This window comes from Dermacentor andersoni, chromosome 2, assembly GCF_023375885.2.
Source record: "Dermacentor andersoni chromosome 2, qqDerAnde1_hic_scaffold, whole genome shotgun sequence".
Taxonomy (NCBI): Eukaryota; Metazoa; Arthropoda; class Arachnida; order Ixodida; family Ixodidae; genus Dermacentor; species Dermacentor andersoni.
The window spans coordinates 222,230,098-222,251,678 of record NC_092815.1 but is presented as its reverse complement, the minus strand read 5'-3'; the positions used below and the strand labels follow the sequence as shown (position 1 = coordinate 222,251,678).

Here is a 21,581-nt window from a genome sequence, read left to right as displayed (position 1 = left end):
GTTCCGTGAGCCAGCGAAACCAGCGCAGCACTATAGTATAACGAAACTAGTGAAACGCAAAAGCATGGGCGGCGCGGAGTCGAGTGAAAATTAAACCTTTTGATGGCCTGCGTCATTGTCAAAGGTAACTTCAATGAGTTCTTTTAACTAAAAATGAAATAGAACTGGACCAGTAGTATTTTATTTCATCTTATAATACTAACCACTGACCGACCGCCTAGATGATCTTGAGGACCGATCCCAACGAGACAACTTAATCTTTCATGGCCTTCCTGATGATCCCTCTGAAACCTGGGCAGAGTCTGAAAAATTAATTTGCTCAGTGTTGAACACTGCAATGAATCTAAACCTTGGCTCGAGTGACGAGCACATAGGTCGTGCTCATAGGTTAGGAAAACTTGTCTCTTGGAGATGTCGATCAATTGTGGTGAAATTCCTGTTATCCAAGCTCAGAAATGGCATTCTGGCCTTGAGAACCAAGTTTAAAGATTCCAAAGTGTCCGTTAACAAAGACTTTCGTAAAGCGACGAGGCCTTCATGTAAAAAGCTTTACGACTTCGTAAACGTTGCTAGAAACCAATTTTCCATACGTCATAACCAACTTTTTATGAATAGTAAATGCTATGTCTACTCGTCGGCTACTGATAGCGTCTGCGAACTGCCCCCAAGCAAAAGCCCCGTCAAACACCCCTTTGTCCTAACAAAGCAATTGCTTCGAACATAGAGCGATTTGACCACTCTTTCTTATTCTCAAATGTAAGAAGTGTTCTTAACCCTTTGTGGGTAGATTTTTTTATTGCCGATTCCAATTCTCCTGAGGGACCTATTTCGAAAAAAATTTACCGTAATTTTTCTACGGTGACCATAAAGTGTTAAAAATATATTTTGCATTGGTATATATGTACTGTTTATTCATGAATAACAACAATAAAAAAAAGGAAATAAACTTATAGGAATTACAAATTTGATGCATTGTTATACACATAAGGGTTAAAATATGTGCACGCGAGAATATTTCCCAAATGTCAAATGTTCCTGCTCTTACACTAATATTTATGTCCATAGTGTCACGTAGTAGTGATGGTGAAGAAGGCAGCAGAACTGTGACTATGGAAACTAGCGTTTTATTGGGCGAACACGTGCCCTCAAAAGCAGGCTACACTCAAAAGAACAACGATAGCGGCAAACAGACTAGGCGATCGTCGGAAATCTGATCAGTGGGTCAAGCGCGTCGGCTTTTATACAGCAGTCGTCGAACGTTCCAGACTAATCGCTGGGACCCGCCTGCCTTCCACAAAGTTCTACACCATTCACGTCATGCGATGAAATCAGATAACACAAGGTTCGGCGAAAACAGACAGCGGATAGAAGCATCGATAACATTCCAGAAACTTCCGATACATGCAGACGCATCCCGTGCTGTGCGATAACATTTGTTAGGCGGCGAAACGTGGTCGCGTGATAAAGATAGGCAAGTGCACGTGTCAATACCCCCCCTAAAGAAAGCATAGACTTGATGCTGCAAACAAACGAAAGTAATACAGAAAAACACCTGTAGCAAAGAAAGAACAAAACAAAGAAGTTCGTCAGCGTGCGTAAAAGGGTTTAAGACGCACCACGTGGACAACTTCAGGATGTGCGCGGCGCCGCTGTGAATGCGAAATGCCATTTGGCACGACCTCATAGTCCAGTGCGCCAATACGTCGAATGATCTTGTAGGGTCCGAAATAGCGTCGCAGTAGTTTCTCACCGAGTCCTCGTCAGCATATCGGGGTCCAAACCCAAACACGGTCATCGGGCTGCTAGTCGACGAAGCGTCGTCGGAGGTTGTAGTGTCGGCTGTCTGTACGCTGCTGGTTCTTGATCTGTAGGTGGGTGAGCTGCCGGGCTTCTTCGGCGCGCAAGAGATAGCTAGCGACGTCAACATTCTCTTCGTCAGTGACGTGCGGCAGCATGGCGTCGAGTGTCGTCATCGGGTTCCTGTCGTAAACCAGCTTAAACGGTGTGATCGGTGTTGTTTCTTGCACCACCGAGTTGTAAGCAAAGGTTACGTACGGCAGGACCGCGTCCCACGTCTTCTGCTCGACGTACATTGCTAGCATGTCGCCAAGGGTCTTGTTCAGGCGCTCCGTGAGACCACTCGTCTGCAGGTGGTAGGCAGTTGTCCTCCTGTGGCTTGTATAGCTGTATTGCAGAGTGGCTTGGGTGAGCTCTGCTGTAAAGGCTGTTCCTCTGTCAGTGATGAGGACTTCTGGGGCACCATGTCGTAGCAGGATGTTCTCGACGAAAAATTTGACACTTCGGCTGCGCTGCCTTTCGGTAGAGCTTTAGTTTCAGCGAAGCGGGTGAGATAGTCCGTCGCCACGACGATCCACTTATTTCTGGATGTTGACGCCGTCAATAGTGTAATCTAACAGCGTGAGCGCACTCAACAAAACTGTGTGGTCATGTGCCTGTCAAAAAAGCAAAACATGTGGCAACCTTCAGCTAATCTTCATTTTATTGCCAACCAGAGGCAATTAGATATCAAGAGTCTCAAAAAAAAAAAAGAAAAGGAAAGGAAACACATACACGGCTGCACACTTTCTATGCACACCCCTGTGAGCACTAAACGATCAAGAAACAGGTGGTCACCCTTTGAGCGATTATTAACGAGATAGCCATCAGTTTTGCGAACGCAAGAAGCCGAAACCCCCGCGGAACAAAACCCAAACCACCGCCCGACCCATGCGCGGTAGTATATGGACACGCCGGGGCAAACTACCTCTAAAACAAACCATGCAATGAAAACCGAGAAAGGGAGGCGCGACAAAAAAATTCCCTGTATTCCCACATAGTGGCAGCACATGCCAGAAAAGAAAAAGTTAGGAAACTGGCGTGCGTTTTAAATGTACAGACAGCGCCGTAAATACACGGCATAGACTATTTCAGACTTTTTCGCGGCGCCATATATTTACGTCATTGACCCTCAAAGGGTCAAGGGGGGAAGTGGGTATTCTGACCTTCATTAAGACCCCCTTTACAAATTTATTGAAACTGCGCAGTCCTGTTCAGTTTCTTATGCTGATTCGAAATATGCAATTGTTTTTAATATATGCCAATTATTTCTACAGTTAACTAAAATTAGCATTGTTTCTGGGAACAATGGAGCAATAATTACTCATCAAAGTCTTGCTTTAGGCACATAGCTGGATACTAGAAACCATAAGCTTCACAATGGTAGGAATAGTTTTTTGGTATAACAATTATTAACAATTATACAGCACATCAAAACTTTCTGTTCAAAATGGGTTCAGAGTGACTGTTTAATGTATGGACAATACAAAAATATTAATACTGAGAAACAGAAATCTGGTCCTACCATTGTGTGCATTATTCATGTAGCTCAGTACTGCAATAAATATTAACAATTCTACGTGCCCTGATTACTGCGATATCGCTTCCGGAAGGATGCAAATATTCAAAAATTCATGTTTTGAGAAAACACACAAAAAAAGAAATGGACAAGCTCATTTTAATCCAAATATAACAAAAACTATCGATATATCCACATATCTAAATGGTCAGTAGCCACCAGGGATGTAATCTGTCTGCCTACAGCTATCCAAATGGCTTTTTTTGAAGGCTCGTCGCAGATTTTCTGCAGATGCACGCTTGTAGGCTGATGCTGCTGCTCGCTGGTTATCTTTCTCGGCAATTCTCACGCTGTTTGGTAGCGCCGGGTTCAAATGAAGCTCCTGGAGTATGGCACATGAAACTCTCTTGTTGCCCGAATTAAATTTCTTTACTGCCTCAGCTGGAGCAGCTTCAACAGCAAAAAGCGAGGCATGCTGTTCCCTTCGTGCCAATCCCCAAACCATGGAATGCAAGCATTCATTATTGTTTTGCATCATGCTGTGCTGTAACCTTTGAAGCAATTTTTCTTCCGACAGGCGCTCATACACTGGAAGAAGGGCTTGACAAACATGGGCAGGCAAATTATATCAATGCTTTGGGATGGGCACATTTTTTGCTTGCGCAGCATTCTGACGACAGCAAGAGTCTGGGCCAGATGGGCAAAGACTGGTTTGAAACCTTGTCGCTTGACGTGATGTGGTGGTATGTTGCCATCACAGCCTTCTGCATAGCCTTCACATCCCCTTTGTTGGATTGGCACTGAGTTTGGTGATCAGGTCACCCGTCAATTTTCCTTTGCCACCAAGTGTTTCAGAAGCAGAGCATTTGTGTTTGGCAACGAGAGCATGCAAAGCACTCCCAATCCTTTTTTGGAGGTGGCTCACGTAATCTTCCTTCTCAAATGGCACAAAGCCATACACTTTGCTTGTCTGAGAGCAAGAAATATGCATCTATCACCATCTGATAGGACTGTGGTGCACCTCAGTTTGTGCAACTGAAGTGACCTCTGGAACAGTATAAGGGCCGCTTCAACTTCGATCTCCCTTGCTTTTTTTTTCGGTATTTTTTTGGCACATATAGCTTGCCTTCCAATCTTGGTGGTCCGGGTCACCAGGTTTCGGGCCACGCACATACCCAGCACAGAAGTTGCTCAGGGCAACATAGTTGAGCACAAGTCCGGAGAACAGTTCGATGATCGTGCCAACTCCAATGTGCGACGAATGGCTGCGCGTCATCCATGAGCCATTGTAGGATACTGCTATATTCCCAGAGTTCGCAAGGGTCAAGTCATTATACAATTACTTCACTGATAGCGCACACGTGCCCATCAACTTTCGGGCAGCAGACGACAACGCCGGCGCCAGCTTCAGCTCGAGATAACCTTGCCACGTTTTGTGATGAAGGCCACGGTGCGAGATACTCATTGCAGCAAAAACGTTGTTCATCACTGTTTGTCAATTTCCAGTGCTAATCATCGCACGAGAGGCGAAAATGTTCACTACGAAGGAGTTGACCGTTTTGCTGTTTTTCACACGCAGCGAGCTCCACTCGGAAACAACATCGCCGTAGTTTTCACAAATGGTGAGAAGCTTTACGGCAAGGCTGTATTCTCACTCCTCTGAGTGAAAGGTCACAGAGCCACCACAGAGACTGAACTTTAGGCGCCAGACCAGAGCACTTATTGCTTCCGCATTGATAACATAAAAGCGCGACTCCATTTCTGCCAACCCGTCCGCACCATTGTTGACGCTCATACATGTCCAATTTCTGCTTCGTTGTCGAAGTTCCTGCCAGTTGGAGCAATTCCGCTGGCTGCGCCATCTTTGTGTCGTGCCGAACGCTGCTGCTGTGATCACTATTGGCTGGCGACGTCATTAGGCCTAGCTTGCTCGCCAGGTCCATTGCATCCCGCCTCGCAGCTGTCGCCTGAAACCGCCAGCGGGTGGTCGTCGCTGTGTTATTCGGCAGGCATGGAGCACTTTTCAAAGTTGTAGCGCACTTGCTTTCATTTCTTGCCAAACTTGTTTTGAGTGGCAAACTTCCGACATTCTGACACCGCGACAAACTACGCTAGCAGCTTTCAAAATGGCATCGCTGTTTGCTTTTCAAGTGCGTCTGCGTGCCGTAAGGACGACGCCAGCCGCTTAAGCCACTTGCAGGATTTTATTTAGTCACGTGCACTGAATGGGCAAATGCGGTCGCATGCTAGGACTTTCTTTCAATGCGATATTTCTAAATAGCAAATGGGGAGACGAACAAAAATGTGGGGGGAAATTGTAGAAGAGAAGTAGTTCTTTCCAACGCGACCAACATGGCCGCGATAGCATACATCGTTCAGCAGCGGCGTGGCATGAAAAAAGCCCCCCTTTTTATGCTTTCTTTCTGTCAAAATATAGCTTGCAGCGGTTATATACAATGGTATTGCAGCTAAAATATTGATTCATGACGCGGGAAACTTGGCCAGAACATGCAGCAGTGTTTGTATGTTATGAAAATATCATTTTCAAGAAACCAATTTTTTCACGATTTTTTGGCCTCTAAGACCCATGTCCCCCTTAACAAGCGTGAAGCTTTATCTGCCATCCTTGACTAATGTTCTGTTGATGTTGCTCTCTTCACTGAAACCTGGCTCTCTGATCACGCAGACAGCACAAAACTTTTTGACTGTTAAAAGATAATAATAATATTTGGGGTTTTACATGCCAAAACCACTTTCTGATTATGAGGCACGCCGTAGTGGAGGATTCCGGAAATTTTGAGCACCTGAGGTTCTTTAACGTGCACCTAAATCTAAGCACACGGGTGTTTTCGCATTACAGCATTACGGAGGCAGCTTAACAAGAAAAAAAGGCTATTCCGTAAAGCCAAGCAAACCAACAGCCCACTAACTGGCTTGTATACCGCGACGCCCTTGATAAGTATCGTACTGCCCTTAAACAAGCAAAACAATAATTCCTCACAGACACTCTTCCCTCCCTCCTTTCAAACGACCCTTTTATTCTGGTCCGTTATCAAGCCTCCCCAGAAAAATTACGTTTCACTTGCAAACTACACTGGTCAAGTCATTCCCAATAACCAATGCTGTGATATGCTGAATGACATATTTGCAAAGTCCTTTTCAGATACCACTACTGCTTTAATACCCAAATTACGCAATTGCAACTTTCTTCTGATGGATCCCATGGTGATATACTCAGTTGGAGTGATGCAACTGATCCGAGGCTTGAAGATTTCGTCCTGTTGTGGCGTGGATGAGATTAACTAAAAATTTTTGAAAAACACTGAAGTCTACTCATCAGTCATTTTAGCCAACGTTTTTACGCAGTCCCTAGAGAATAGCACACTGCCGCAGGACTGGAAGGTGGGTAAGGTGGTCCCGCTTTTCAAAACTGGTAACGCTCATTCTCCTCTTAACTATAGACGAATCACATTAACAAGTATCCCAAGCAAGCTATTAGAGCACATAATATATTCTAACCTCATAGGCTTCCTTGATTCAAACTCATTTCTTAGTCCCGTTCAGCATAGTTTTCGGAAACACTATTCATGCGAAACGCAACTACTCTCTCTTACAGCATAGCTTCGTCCCTTCGAACATGGATCGATAGTAGACTGCTTAGCCCTTGACTTTTCAAAAGCTTTTAGTAAAGTCCCTCATAGCTTGCTTCTTTTAAAATTACATACTCTAAACACTGATCTTTCCGTCGTGCAATGGATTGAATGTTTCCTTTCTAACTCTAACCACTTTCAATTTGTAACAGCTAATAACTGTGTGTCATCTACATCCCCTGTAAAATCCGGTGTTCCACAAGGTTCCGTTTTGGCCCCTTTATTACTCTTAATATACATAAATGACCTTCCTGAATGTACTTCCTCATCCATGAAGCTTTATGCCGATAATTGTGTTCTTTATCGTCAAATAACTAACCGTCATGATTACCTTCTCTTGCCGTCTGACCTTGACGTTACCTCTAATTGGTGCAACAGTTGGCTTATGACTTTAAATGCTACTAAATGCACAAGCATTGCAATTTTTAAATGATATAACAAGCCTTTACCCTTTTGCTACAAAATTAGCACGATATCCTTTGAAGGGCCGGGGTTTGATTGTTGTGTTCATATAGGAGGTTGTGGCCAAGTATTGCACCAGGGTGGCCAATCCTGCTCTGGTGAGGGAGTGCGTTACCGGTTCTGGTCACCGGGATCAGGCCACACTCCAGGCCTGTTTATGCAATTTTATCAACACGCGGATTTTTTTTTCTCCGGTGGAAAATTCCGCGGCACCGGGATTCGAACCACGGACCTCTTGCATGCGAGGCGGGTGTTCTATCTCTACGCCACCGCTGCGCCTCTGCAATGGACAACATGGGACGACATGGCCACAATTAGTACATGACCGGGGTTGTTGGAGAAGTATGGGAGAGGCCTTTGCGCTGCAGTGGGCGTAACCAGGCTGATGATGATTCCTTGAAGATGTCACTTCCTATAAATATCTCGGTGTTTACCTAACAAATACCTTTTCATGGCATGTTCATGTAAAACATATCACCAACAATGCTAATCACACTTTGTTACCTGCGCAGAAACCTTTCGCAAGTGCCAAACATCTTAAGCTCACTTTGTATCTAACCCTAGTTTGACTTAAGCTCGAATATGCCTCCACAATACGGGATCCAGCTTTTGTACTTTGATATTGAAGCAGTTCAAAATTGTGCAGCGCGTTTCATTCTATCTAACTGTACCCATACTGCGAGTGTTTCCTTAATGAAATTGCAACTAGGTCTACCTAACTTGCGTGTTCGAAGGAAGCTCACCCGTCTATGTTTACTTCACAAGATTTATTTCACCAACCAATTTTTAAATAGTGAACTCATTTCCGAACCAGCTTACTTATTAACACATGTTGGCCATACACCTAAATTTCGAGCCCCATTCTGCTGTACAAATCTATTTCTTCACTCTTTCTTGCCAAAAACTACAACAGATTGGAACCACCTGCCCCCATCCATTGCCTGCATAGAAGATCCTGTGGTCTTCGAAGACGCAATAAAAAATTTTCTGCATGTGCAGCTAGAACAAGTTTGCTTATCTTTGTACTCTGAATGTGTGTTTCTTTCTAAAGACCTGCACTATGTGCTCTCTGTATGTGTGCGCTTTTGTTTTTCTTAGTTTTTTTCTTGATTTCATCTGCAACTTTAGATTCTGTTCTTGTTCAACCTGTACCCACCCCCTCTATAATACCTCAAAGGGCCCGAGGGTAAATAAATAAATAAATAAAAGTGTGCAGTATGCTACCAATAACACTGCGCACCATGCGCTGTAAAAGGATAGGCGAAGATGCTTATCACGATAGGTTTGGCGGCGATAGCTGTGAATGCAGCATGCGATGACCCGGGCGGAGATTTGCTGGTACTGGAATACTGCGCCGTCATTTTCACGTAAGATGGGCCGCTACACAGCAAAAGCTAGTTAATTCACAACTCGTTAATTTGAAATGTTGGATAATTCGAAGCAGCCGCCGTGGTCCGTCCAACAATGTATTGAAAGAAATGTGTAACGTATCCCGCTAATTCACACTCAAATCCGCACCGCTACCAATAATTCGAACTCCACACCATCGTGGATGGGGAGAGTGCTAGTGGGCGGGTGCACGTTGGCGACACTGGTGTCGCCACGTGGGCCGCGCAGCTTTGCTATTTCCATCTGCGACCCTTTCTTTAGGTCCAACTGGAGAGAGATGTGTTTGCGCCTGGCCAGGCACGGCTAACGCCTCTGTTGCAGGTCGCTTCTCTCCCTCTCTCAAGACAAAGATAAAAATGCAAACGCAGCGCTACATGTTTCACATTACATCTTGGGGGCTATGATCTATGTTCTGCCAAGAAGCTGCACTAAGTAATGTCTAAAACATAGTGGTCGTGACCTTTATCGGCGCTCAAAGTGCTAAAAAGCATAGCTTTTGAGATTCGTGAAAAGCATCGCTGGGATACGTGTTTGGACGCCACCTTTAGGTATAGTGAAACTTGGCAGCGTGCAGCCAGTGCAGCTACGAGAATACAACAGAGACCAACGTCGCAGCAGGTTGTGGTGCGTTTTGCGAGTGCATTTTAGAGCGCAAGGCACCTGTTCCTGGGGCGAGCGTTGACATAGCATGTGTGCGCACGCTCACGCTATGTCGGACGATATGTGTGCCTTAATCAAGTAATTTCTTTCTCCGACTTTCATTAGTTCAAATTTTGTATAATTTGAATTTTCATACATTCCCGCGGAATTGAATTAAAAGCTTTTAATGTATACTGCTCTCGATCGCAAGCGCCTCGCAGCTTTTTTTGTTCACATGTACATGGGATCTAACGGCTGGAAAACGTATACAATTGCAGTCTGTAGCAGGATACGGTGGCTTGTTTTGGTTATTGCCTATTAAAAGAGTGAGCTACACTTCCAATAGCACCAGGTGCTGTGAAACAGATAGACGAAGATGCTTATCGCAATAAGATTGGTGGTTATAGCTTTAAATGCTGCGTGCGATGACCCCAAAGAAGATTTGCTGGTACTGAAATGAGAAACTGGCGTTGCACTGGCGTTTTCACGTGAGACGGGTGGGCGAGTATTGCGGTAGTGCTGCTGTGGCGGGCAGCTATATATTGTTTTCGATCGCACGAGACTCACAAATGTTTCTTGTTTGTGCGCCATGCCCCCCTCCGAAACACGAATAGACCGTCCCAACTGAGCTGACAACGCTGCCGGCTCAGCTTGCAGATTGCTTGCTGGGTCCTTATTCTGCGCAATTATGCTAACAGATTAGGTTGCTTGTGGTCGTCTTTGTTTGTTGCGTCGAAGTCGTTCCTGGCCCATATAGTTTCTCAGCCTCATTTGACTCACTGCCGAACCGGAAGATGGCTGATCCACCCGCTGATAATTGGCAATGCAACGATGTTGCCAGTGAAAAGAAAGGGCACTGCTATAGTTTTGGAAACGAAGTGCTTCTAACAATTATTGTCGCGAACGTCCTTGCATTGGATAGTGACAGTGACAGCCATGACGGTAGTGCTGACGCGGTAGGGCAGGCTGTCTCAACATTTTCTTCGCAGGGGATCCTGTAGATGATTCAGTCCCTCATGGGCTTGTTTTCGTGAGGGACCTTCCGCTTCACTACATGGAGCACTTCAATGCCTTGGAAAAGGATGTCGGCAAGCTTCGTTTGAGATACGAGTCTGCACAAGTGACGTGTGCTTGTTATTAAGGTATAGAAACAGTATTGCGGCGAGGGCAGAACTGAAAAAACAACACAATCGAGATACTGCATTAGTCAACAAAACGAAGATACTACTTAACATGAGTTTCACTTTGTAACTGGGCTTTGGTACACTTGTCTGCGGGATGCACCTGGGTTGTCATTAACGGTGCTAACCTTGTGTACATGTATGCCCTCATAGAGGCCCATGCCTTTCCTGCACCGCAGAAGTAGTGCCCTAGCACTTGAACAAAGGGGAAATCACAGCCGCGAACTTCGGCCGTCCTTGCTGCAAAAGCTTGTCGTCTGTCACTGTGACCCGAGCCTACTGCGCCTGCTAGGTGGCCCTTAGTGGTGCCTCTATATGCGACGCACTACGCGTAGAGCAGGTGCATGACCAAACCGAAGTCATTCATAGAATCTGCTCTTCCAATTCGTGCAGGGTCATACGGAAGGTCCCTATTATAGCAAATTACAGTAGAACCTTGTTCATACTTTGGAGAAAAAACAAACTTTGTAACCAGGGAAACACACAACTGGAGGTCACTAAAAACTGGCAGACTCACCTACAGTTGACACCTACGAGGCATTGCAGCACGAGATGCCGACGCATGCCAAGCTTGTGGGGCCTGAGTGGCCCGAGTGACCCGAGACACGCATAGTCATTTACACTCCTCAAGTTTGGCCTGGGTGAGTAGCTCATACGGGTGGGGCACTTTGGCGGGAAGTTTTTGACGTGCCCACTCGACGAGAATTGTTGCGGCCCAAGACGCTGACGCGCGCCAAGCTGGTGGCCTCAGATGTGCTTTGCCATTTTTCTTGAATAGTGTTTAAGACGAGAAACCAAAATGAAATTGAGCTGCTGAGCGACACTAGAGTACGGTGCCACCAGAGCGAAACATGATGCCCTCCTTGCCCTAGGAAATGGCAGTGTATTTGAGTGGTCACCCATTAAAAGCGCAGAGTTCGCACCCAACAGCACTATGCCGCATGTGTCGTGAAACAGATGGGTGAAGCTGCATTTGACAATGAAAGGAATAAAATAAAGGAAAAAGGTTGCGGTGATCCAACGCGGCATATGGAAACATAGCGTCAAGTGTCTAATGGCACCGACAGTGCCTGCGCAGACTGCGCTGGGGAATGCCGGCAAGCGGGTGCCGGGAGGCCTAGGATTTGTCGCCTTCCGATGTGCTCCCCACTGACGCCGAAACTGCTCTGCCGAGACCTGCGCAGTGGTTGCATTACGATCCCGGACACCGTCTCATTTGATAGTTTCACAGGTGCTGACACTGCTGTACTGACATGCACAGAACTCGACGACGGCGAGATAATTCGTCAGGTTTCTGCTGCACCGCCGGCCGATGATTCCGAGTCGGAAGATGATGCACCATGTGCTACGCTGCCGTCGCATGCAGAGTGTGTACAAGCAGTGACTGTGCTTTCAGCTGCCTATAGTGACCTTACGATCCTCTCCGAGATTCAGGCTTATCAGATTGCGCGTAAACGGAACAGCGTGCAATGGCACATTCACGATTTCTTCAAGCCTACTGCCGAGCCCGAATATGTGCGTGGAAATAAAGGATTCTTTTTTCTTAATCTGCTTTTTTGGAAACTTGTTTATTCGGACATTCCCGCAGTCCCCGTCAGGTCCGAATAAACACTCGGCGACTGTATAATAAAGATAGAATTGAGCATGCTCTTAGCAACGCAGGAAGCCTGAAAGCAGTGGAGCAGAAACTACGAATAGGCAAGAATCACATGTATACGTTAAGAGACAAAGCCGGCAATATCATTACTAATATGGATAAGATAGTTAAAGTGGCTGAGGAGTTCTATAGAGATTTATACAGTACCAGTGGCACCCACGACGATAATGGAAGAGGGAGTAGTCCAGAGGAATTTGACATCCCACAAGTAACGCCGGAAAAAGTAAAGAAAGCCTTGGGAGCTATGCAAAGGGGGGAGGCAGCTGGGGAGGATGAGGTAACAGCAGATTTGTTGAAGGATGGTGGGCAGATTGCTCTAGAAAAACTGGCCACCCTGTACACGCAATGCCTCACGACTTCAAGCGTACTGGGATCTTGGAAGAACGCCAACGTAATCTTAATACACAAGAAAGGGGACGCCAATGACTAGAAAAATTATAGAACGATCAGCTTACTGTCCGTTGCCTACAAAGTATTTACTAAGGTAATCACAAATAGAATCAGGAACACCTTAGACTTCTGTCAACCAAAGGACCAGGCAGGATTTCGTAAAAGGTACTCAACAATAGACCATATTCACACTATCAATCAGGTGATAAAGTTGCAGAATATAACCAACCCTTATATATAGCTTTCATTGATTACGAGAAAGCGTTTGAATCAGTCAAAACCTCCGCAGTCATGCAGGCGTTACGGAATTAAGGTGTAGACAAGCCGTATGTAAAAATACTGAAAGATATCTGTAGCGGCGCCACAGCCACCGTAGTCCTCCATAAAGAAAGCAACAAAATCCCAATGAAAAAAGGCGTCAGCCAGGGAGATACGATCTCTCCAATGCTATTCCCAGAGTGTTTACAGGAGGTATTCAGAGACCCAGACTGGGAAGAATTGGGGATAAAAGTTAATGGAGAATACCTTAGTAACTTGCAATTCGCTGATGACATTGCTTTGTTTAGTAACTCAGGGGACCAATTGCAATGCATGCTCACTGACCTAGGAAGGCAAAGCAGAAGGGTGGGTCTAAAAATTAATCTGCAGAAAACTAAAGTAATGTTTAACAGTCTCGGAAGAGAATAGCAGTTTACAATAGGTAGTGAGGCACTGGCAGTGGTCAGGGGATACATCTACTTAGGACAGGTAGTGACTGCAGATCCGGATCATGAGACTGAAATAATCAGAAGAATAAGAATGGGCTGGGGTGCGTTTGGCAAGCATTCTCAGATCATGAACAGCAGGTTACCATTATCCCTCAAGAGAAAAGTGTATAACAGCTGTGTCTTACCAGTACTCAAATACGGGGCAGAAACCTGGAGGCTTACGAAAAGGGTTCTACTTAAATTGAGGACGACGCAATGAGCTATGGAAAGGAGTATGATGGGTGTAACGTTAATGGATAAGAAGAGAGCCGATTGGGTGAGGGAACAAATGCGTGTGAATGACATCTTAGTTGAAATCAAGAAAAAGAAATGGGCATGGGCAGGGCATGTAATGAGAAGAGAATATAACTGATCATTCATTAATGGTTACAGACTGGATTCCCAGAGCAGGGAAGCATAGCAGGGGGCAGCAGAAAGTTAGGTGGAAGGATGAGATCAAGACGTTTGCATGGACAACATGGCCACAATTAGCACACGACCGGGGTAGTTCGAAAAGTATGGGAGAGGCCTTTGCCCTGCAGTGGGCGTAGCCTGGCTGATGATGATGATGATGATGAACTTAAATAGATCCATCAGGACGATGGTGCACTGGAGCCTCAAGTTCCAAGAATTAAGGGGGGAGGCTACCCTGGAGACCGAACTTCTTAATTTTTTAGGATATCCGGATGAAACGTTCAGGGTACGTTCACACCACCGACCTATGAGGAACTGCAAAGTTTCATGAAGATGTGTTTATCAGTTCCAGAGTTATTGGTCCAACTAGGTGGTTCATGTATATACCTGAGGAAGAGCCTGGGGAAATGCCAGGACATCGTAGGAAGCTGAAATTCACTGTGATGATCCCTTGATAGATATCCCAGGGGGCTAAAGAGCCCTTTTCTTTAATTTCCCCTCGAAAAAGTTTTAATACAACTTTGAATTTGATGTAGCCAGTAATGACCACATTTATCACAAGTAATTGCTTATTATAAATTAACTGCACCAGCTTTCAAAAAAGGAAGCCTGTTACCCCCTGGCAAAGTCATTCAGGAACAGAATAAAAAAAACGGCATACAAATCTGAAGAGCAGTTCTTGAGATATCGCCTTCCCCAGTACCACTACTAGCGAAAAAATCCATTCCAAGAAAACAGGCCTTAAAGTTGAACACATGTTTTTTATTCGAAAGCTCCTGCGGAGCTTTTAATTAACTCTTGCAGCTCCAGGCAAACTCAATGTGTCAGATTTTCGACTGGAGACAGCCAACAGCACAGTTCCGCCGCTGTAAAGCGTCTACACAGTCGGCACTCAGTGCGAAAGGTTGGAAGTTCAATGCTCGTACAAGACGCATGTCGCGCTCCCGCGCACCGAACATCTGCACTATCTTGGGCTTTGCCGGCATCGCGTGCAGCAAAGAACTAGCGAAAAAAAAAAAAGCTGAGACAATAATCTAAAAGATAGCGCAAGGCGATGAGCAGCTCGCAAGCTCATGTTGAGGCGGGCGGAGCAAGGGGCAACAACGACGCGAGCGCAGCGGGCGCGGCATCAAAGGGAGCAGCCGCCACCGCCCGTGCAGCAGCAATGGCAGGCACGCTTTAGCCCGCGGTATTTGAACGCGCTGTTCTGGCCAATCAGCGTTCCGCATCACATCGCGGGAAAACGACATTAGCGCCTCAACTGCGCAGACGATGCCATTTTGCAAGGCCGCAAAACAGAGACAAAGAATTCACGGTCAAAACGACACCAAGATGACGTGGGCAGGCCCCACAGGCCTAGAATGGCGCACGCGTGAAGTTAGACTTCATTTCGGCATTTGCGCATGTTTTGTGGGCCACGGTGGCCTCAATAGTAGCGTTGTTCTTTTTTGTATTTTGCGGTTGAATTAGGTGCTGATAATTACAGAACAGGTAGTTTATGGGGGGCGTTTTTCAAAAATCGACTTTCTCACGATTTTTCAGTTTTCGAGGGCCGCGTCCCCCCTTAAGCTTCAAGAAGCCAAGAGGAATTACTGGCAGCAAGGGTTCAAGAATGCTGAAAGAAAATCAAGGATTTGGAAACGAAAATGTTCGTCGCAAGGCGCCAGCTAGAACACGCCATTGTTCAGGATGTCCCAGACGTACAGCTTTATGCAAGTTTCATGGCGACATTAAGAGACCGCCAGAGCAGGAAGTCGCAAGAAAATAAGCTCGACGCTCTTAGGCTGAAGGAACCCACCCAAACCAAGGAGGCCATCCTCAACTTATCCTCCTACAAGCCTACTGAATCTGAAGCTGCCGTTCTGCGCAAGAGCTTGAACTTCAACACTGGCGCCTGTCATGAGCCAATAAAGGAAGAAAGAAAGAAGAAGAAAAAGCAGAAGATAAGTAGAAAACAAGAAGACATGAGGGATCAGTGGCAGAAATAAAGAAGATAGAAAATAATAGCGTACGAATAAAAAGAATACAATATGAAGGCAGAAGAAGCTCAAAAATGCACGCGCAGCTACGTGGCCAATGGGAGAAGGGACACGTAGCCAAAGAGAGTGGCCCAGCTACGCTCTGGGATGAGGGCGAGGGGAAGGGGCTGGAGGCCGAACAGGACCGGTGGATCACGGAGACGGCGGCAACCCAGTGGAAGCAGTTCTTCAGCTGCCGTGGCCACGACCCGCGAGCTGAGTGGACCTCCCACCGGAAGCCGCAGTTACAGGCTGACGGCTTCACAGCTTGCGGAGTTGACTGGGCGATCCAGGTGCTTGGGTCACTCCACCCTCCTGACTCCCTGACCAGGCCAACCGTGAACCGAACGTCGACGTCGAGTCTATGATGCTTTGGCAGGCCCAACGACGTGTCGTCAGGAGCAGCGGCGATGAGGTGATGTGGACACGTCGATAGATTTTATGTAAATATTTTCAACTTCATAATACGTCATGTGCGAGGGCTTGAGACAATATTTTCGATTAACTAGCTTTGTATATAGTTTGTCGTCTGTTAGGGCTTTGCCATTGGGTTGGCAACGCGTGCTTTCTGGATATACAGTAAAAGCTCGTTAATTCGAGCCGCAAGGGTAAACCGCTTCAGTTGGAATTAACGAAAGTTCGAACTAACGAAAGTGAAGGAGAACAACAGTACACTGTGATTTGGAAGCAGTAGGGCATGTCAGAAATTTGGCATGTCAGAAAGTGATGGCATGTGCCGAGGGCACATGCCATCTTCAAGCCGCAGCTCTGGGTCCAACTGTGCCACACCACCGATGTCCACCGAAACGAACGTTAGCCAAGGCTTAACACCATCACAAAGAATCGCGATGGCCGGTACCTCCTAAGCTGAAAACGGACGTGCACAACCGATGAAGACTGCCGAGACAAAGACGCTGAACATGTGAAGGTGGCGAAGGCCCCGATTTGTCGGTTCTTGATTGCAAGCACAGCTGCGACGCACTTGATTCGCTGTGTTTTGGTGCTTGCCGCACCATCTGCCGCACAACATTAACAGCTACACAAGATTTGAAAAGCCTCCAAGATTCACGACGGGCAAGAAGTCTCGGAGGTCACGTAGAATGGAGGAGGCAGCCACCACTGCCTTCTGGCCGAGCCCGCGCCGGTTAGATCTTTCCCGATTTTGCCTTCTCTCGCCGTTATGGAGGCGACGTAGCCTTGTGTGTAGGCGGTGGGCGCGTTTCTCTGGCCCTGTGCCAGGCGCCAAGCCGCCGGCACGGTGGCGCATAGTTCGAATTACCCGTGGCAGAACCTTTTCGCGTTCGAATTAACAGGCTTTTTTATACATAGACTTCTGTGGAGCCTGGCTGGACCAAATCGTACAGTTCGAATTATCCATAAGTTCGAATTATTGAAGTTCGAATTAACGAGCTTTCACTGTATGTATTTTTCTTATGCTTATGCCCCATAAAGGCTTTTCCTGACTCAAAACGTTCCTTGCATCGTGTTTACTACCCTGAGACCGTGACAAAATATTGGTGAGCCTGCCAGGATTTCTTTCCTGAATACTCGGTCTCACACTTCGCAGGAACATGGATTATGAGAAGCAGTTGCGGATAGCCAATTCTCTGGGACAAAGCTGCAAAGAATCGCTTAGCCTTTTTGATCGAGCGCAAGAAGAAGCTCGAGAAGCACGCAAAGTGGGAAAAGAAATTTTGTTGTTAAAGTTGCGTTTGGCCGATGTATCTATCGAAAAAGGTGACGCGGACAGATCGTCTGTTTCTTCGGAATTGGAGCCACAAAGAACAAACACAATTTGTCCACGAAATTTAATGGCTCCATTTGACGATAAGAGAGATGACCTTGATGCTTATCTGCATCGTTTTCAAAGAATTGCTTTGGGACAAGGCTGGGAGCGATCTGAGTGGGCGACAGCACTTAGTATGTGTTTAGTTGGAGAAGCGTTGAACGTGTTCAGCAGAATGCCAGCATCTGAATCAATGGACTACGACAAAGTCAAGAAAGCATTACTGCAGAGATTCAGGCTAACTCCAGAAGGATTTCGTGAAAAATTCCGGAATAGTAAACCAGAACAATCAGAGACTGGTAAACAGTTTGCTTACTGTCTGACAAATTATTTTGATAGATGGATGGAAATGGCAAACACAGAGAAGACGTATGAAGGAGTCAGGGAGCGCATTGTGATTGAGCAGTTCTTGACTTGTTATAGCACAAAACTCAATGTTCATCTTAAAGAATGTTCACTAAAACGTCTAGATGACTTTGCTGAATCTGCTGACCAATTTCTGGAAGCGCAAGGATTGAGGAATTGAGGTAAAAATGAAGAAGAAACTCATAAAAGAGACGATAATAAAATCCAAGTTAGGCAAAGTGCAGTACCTAACGTACTTAGATGTTTCTTGTGCAACCGCGTCGGTCATCGTGCAGTATATTGTAGTGTAGGAGGGAATCGACCACAGGTGCATATCATTTGTCAGCACTGCAAGAGACGAGGACACCGCACAGAAGACTGCAGACTACAGAACCGAGAAAAGGCAGCAGGCGTGGTTTCCCTAAATAGTGGAAAGGCAGCATCACCGCAAGGATTGACCAAGGATACCCACGATACACATGATGTGTCGAAGACCATGGTCTCGAACAACAAGGACACGTTCGAGAAGACGAGACTACCACTGGGTCTTCCTGTAGTTGACGGAGAGATGAACGAAATACGATTCTCGGTTCTTCGACATAGTGGAACCAACACTGCCTTGGTGAGACGGAGTTTGGAGGAAGCCAAAGAGCGATATAAAACCTATTATAACAAGAAGGCAGTGACAAGACGCCTCAATCAAGGAGACAAAGCACTTATCCTTCTACCCAGTGATGGAACTGCCATGGGTGCTTCCATTTCCGTTACTAACGCCAACTTGGTCATGGAGGTCATTGAACAGAAGGCCCTCGCTGACTTCGCTCTCACGCCAAAGGTTTTCATCTGCTATGTAGACGACTGCTTCTGCATAGTACGAAGGCAGGATGCTTCACGCCTCCTGCGTCTTCTCAACTCAGCAGAAGCAGCCATACAATTTACTACAGAATATGAGTGTGACAATAGCCTCCCCTTCCTTGACGTCCTCGTGCGGCGAAGTGGAACGAGACTCATTTGCCGTGCATAGGAACGCGACTCATACTGGCCAGTAGTTAAATTTCAATTTATGTCACCCGGCTTGCCACAAGCAATCCGTCATCTCATCTCCTGTGACAGGGGCCACACGCATCTGCTCAAGTGACGATGAAATGCTGAATGAACTGAAGACAATTCCTCACGAATTATCCAGGAACGGGTACCCCAAGAAGTTTATTATCAAAATGGAAGCTCGTGTCCTCCATCCCAAGCAGTCTCAAGGCAAGTCGGTTTCGAAATGCGCTGGCGTCCCTTACATGCCTGGCGTCCACGAAGCTCTTAGCCGCATATTCTCAAGATATGATCTTAGAATAGCACATGTCATCCAACAAGCTGAGAAATCAGCTAGTTAACGTAAAGGATCGGCTTGAAAGCAAGAATTACCCTGGTGTCATCTACAAGGTACCATGCGCAGACTGCAGTTACAACGGCAAAACCGGCAAATTCCCGAGAAGATTAAAAGAACATCAAAGGGACGTCTCCAAAAAGAAAAAGGCCTCAACACCCTTGCCGAACACGCCGATAATCGCAGTCACCACATCGGTTGGGAAAACGCTGCTATAACAGCTAAGGAAAAGAATCCGATGATGTGACTCTTGCTAGAATCTTTATTTATTCAAACCACGGACAACAGTATCAACAAGACTGATAGAAATCTGCCTGCCAACTACACCCACTCTCTATGTCACATTTTGGCATAAAAAAGACTTGCAGCTCTTGCCCGCTTTTAGTATGATCAAGGAACCCGTACGGGTCCCGAAACGTTTCTGTGTTATTTTCACCCTGACTTGGTCAGTGGCCGCAATTTCTTCATCATCATGTTACCTGACCAGACGAACTTTCGTCGAACTCTTGACTACAGAACAGGGATCCTTCTTGTGAAATGGTGAATGTTTTAAACGTTTTTAAAGAAAATGATGGGACTCAATTTCATTACGGATGTTTCTAAGAGTAATGAACGGTTGAACGGCAGGTCTGGTGGTTTCGATGTGGAGTGAAGTTTCGGTTTGCAAATGGTATACACATATTTTTACTGCAAAGATAAGTTATCTTATGCATGTTCCAATTCATTACCATCTTACTTATCAACTTTTGCTGTTTATGTCTCCATGAAATTTACCCCGCATAATGAACACACCCACCAACTTTGCTTTGGTATATTGCGAAAAAAAGTGTATTCATTATGCGGGTAAATACGGCAGTTATCGCACTCCCAACTTTGCATCAATTTTTTTTAAACAATGTGTGAGCATTATGCAAGTAGATATGGTAATCATCCAAGGGAAATCAAGGAGCAGATTGGAGATTATAAACTCTGCCCTCAATATAAGGAGGCTGAAATAGTTATTGGCTGGAATGCACAAAGACGATACCACGCTCGAGTGTTCACTTGGCAACTTTTGCAATCTAGTGCAACCCAGTGCTAGTGCATGGCTGGAAAGTGTTTCTAGCGACATACTACCTTGTTGTCCAGGCCCTGGATCTCCTGCTGGTTGGCTGTCGACAGGATGAAGCTGTTCATTTGTGCCTTCAGTGGGTCATCCTGCGCACAGCAACGGGCAACATCAGTGTTGATAAGCAGGCCTTAGCAAAACGGACACACTGTCAACAACTCCACTATTACAAAAGGAGGTGTGCAGGTCATGCTTAGAGATGGGTATACCAGGACAATTTCAGGGACAGTATGGGCACCTGCACACACAGTCATCCGTAATATGAAAGCCTAGGCTCCAACCCTTTTGTTCAACAGCAAAATTCCAAAGGTGCGAGTGTGTGTGTAAACACAGCGAGATTTCATTCAAAGCTGGAATGTGGCCCACAACCGAGACCCACAACCTTCGCAACTGTGGCAAGGTGCACCTGTGACAAATGAATGGAATTATCGGTTTGTGGAAAGCAACTTCGGCCATGCCAGCAGTGTGGGTAGCAGACTGTGGTTCTCACAAAAGTGAACTCTAAATGAGATCGTACTTTATGAAACCTTCACGGGATTCTCAGAGAAACTGTCTCACAGTGTGTTTTACGGAAAGCAGAGTTCATTCAAAACCTATGTCTGATGGGAGATCGCCCATGGGATAGAATCCCCTAAATACTATTGCATTACATATCTCTCGGGCAATAATGTGAGGAGTTTTTGTAACGCACACACAAACTTTGCCTTTGGGTAGAAAATGGTACAGAAATAATCTCAGATTTCCTGACCACCCACACAACTATGTTATAGAGCAATGCAAATGCCTTTTGTTAAGGCAAATAAGGGGTTGAATTTCAATGACTTAATTATGGTAAAACACAAGGAGACAAACACTGGTTCTTACCAAATACAGACACTGCAATATAGGAAGCTTAGTAGATATGTTTAAAAAAGGGCTCACCACTTCAACGTCTATGTCATAGCACGCCGTCTTCTTGGTGTCTGGGCCTTCGACACTGGCAAACCATGCGTGAGAGAAGTTTTAAGCTCAGGTCATGCAGACTTGGCAGTTTGAACTCATAATATTGAGAGAACTTCTTGCT

General features: G+C 45.9%; 1 protein-coding gene across 6 annotated transcripts in view; it reads right to left on the bottom strand.

Moving 5' to 3' along the window:
• Nucleotides 1–21,581, bottom strand: part of Bap60 (Brahma-associated protein 60) — a 163,794-nt gene that overhangs the window by 28,734 nt on the left and 113,479 nt on the right. For all 6 annotated transcript variants that reach the window (XM_055075767.2, XM_050186811.3, XM_055075771.2 and 3 more), the window contains 2 exons: nt 21,440–21,494; nt 20,527–20,607 (listed from right to left, as the gene is read on the bottom strand). In XM_055075767.2, coding sequence (XP_054931742.2) covers nt 20,527–20,607; nt 21,440–21,494 — 136 coding nt within the window. The remainder of the gene's footprint in view (nt 1–20,526; nt 20,608–21,439; nt 21,495–21,581) is intronic.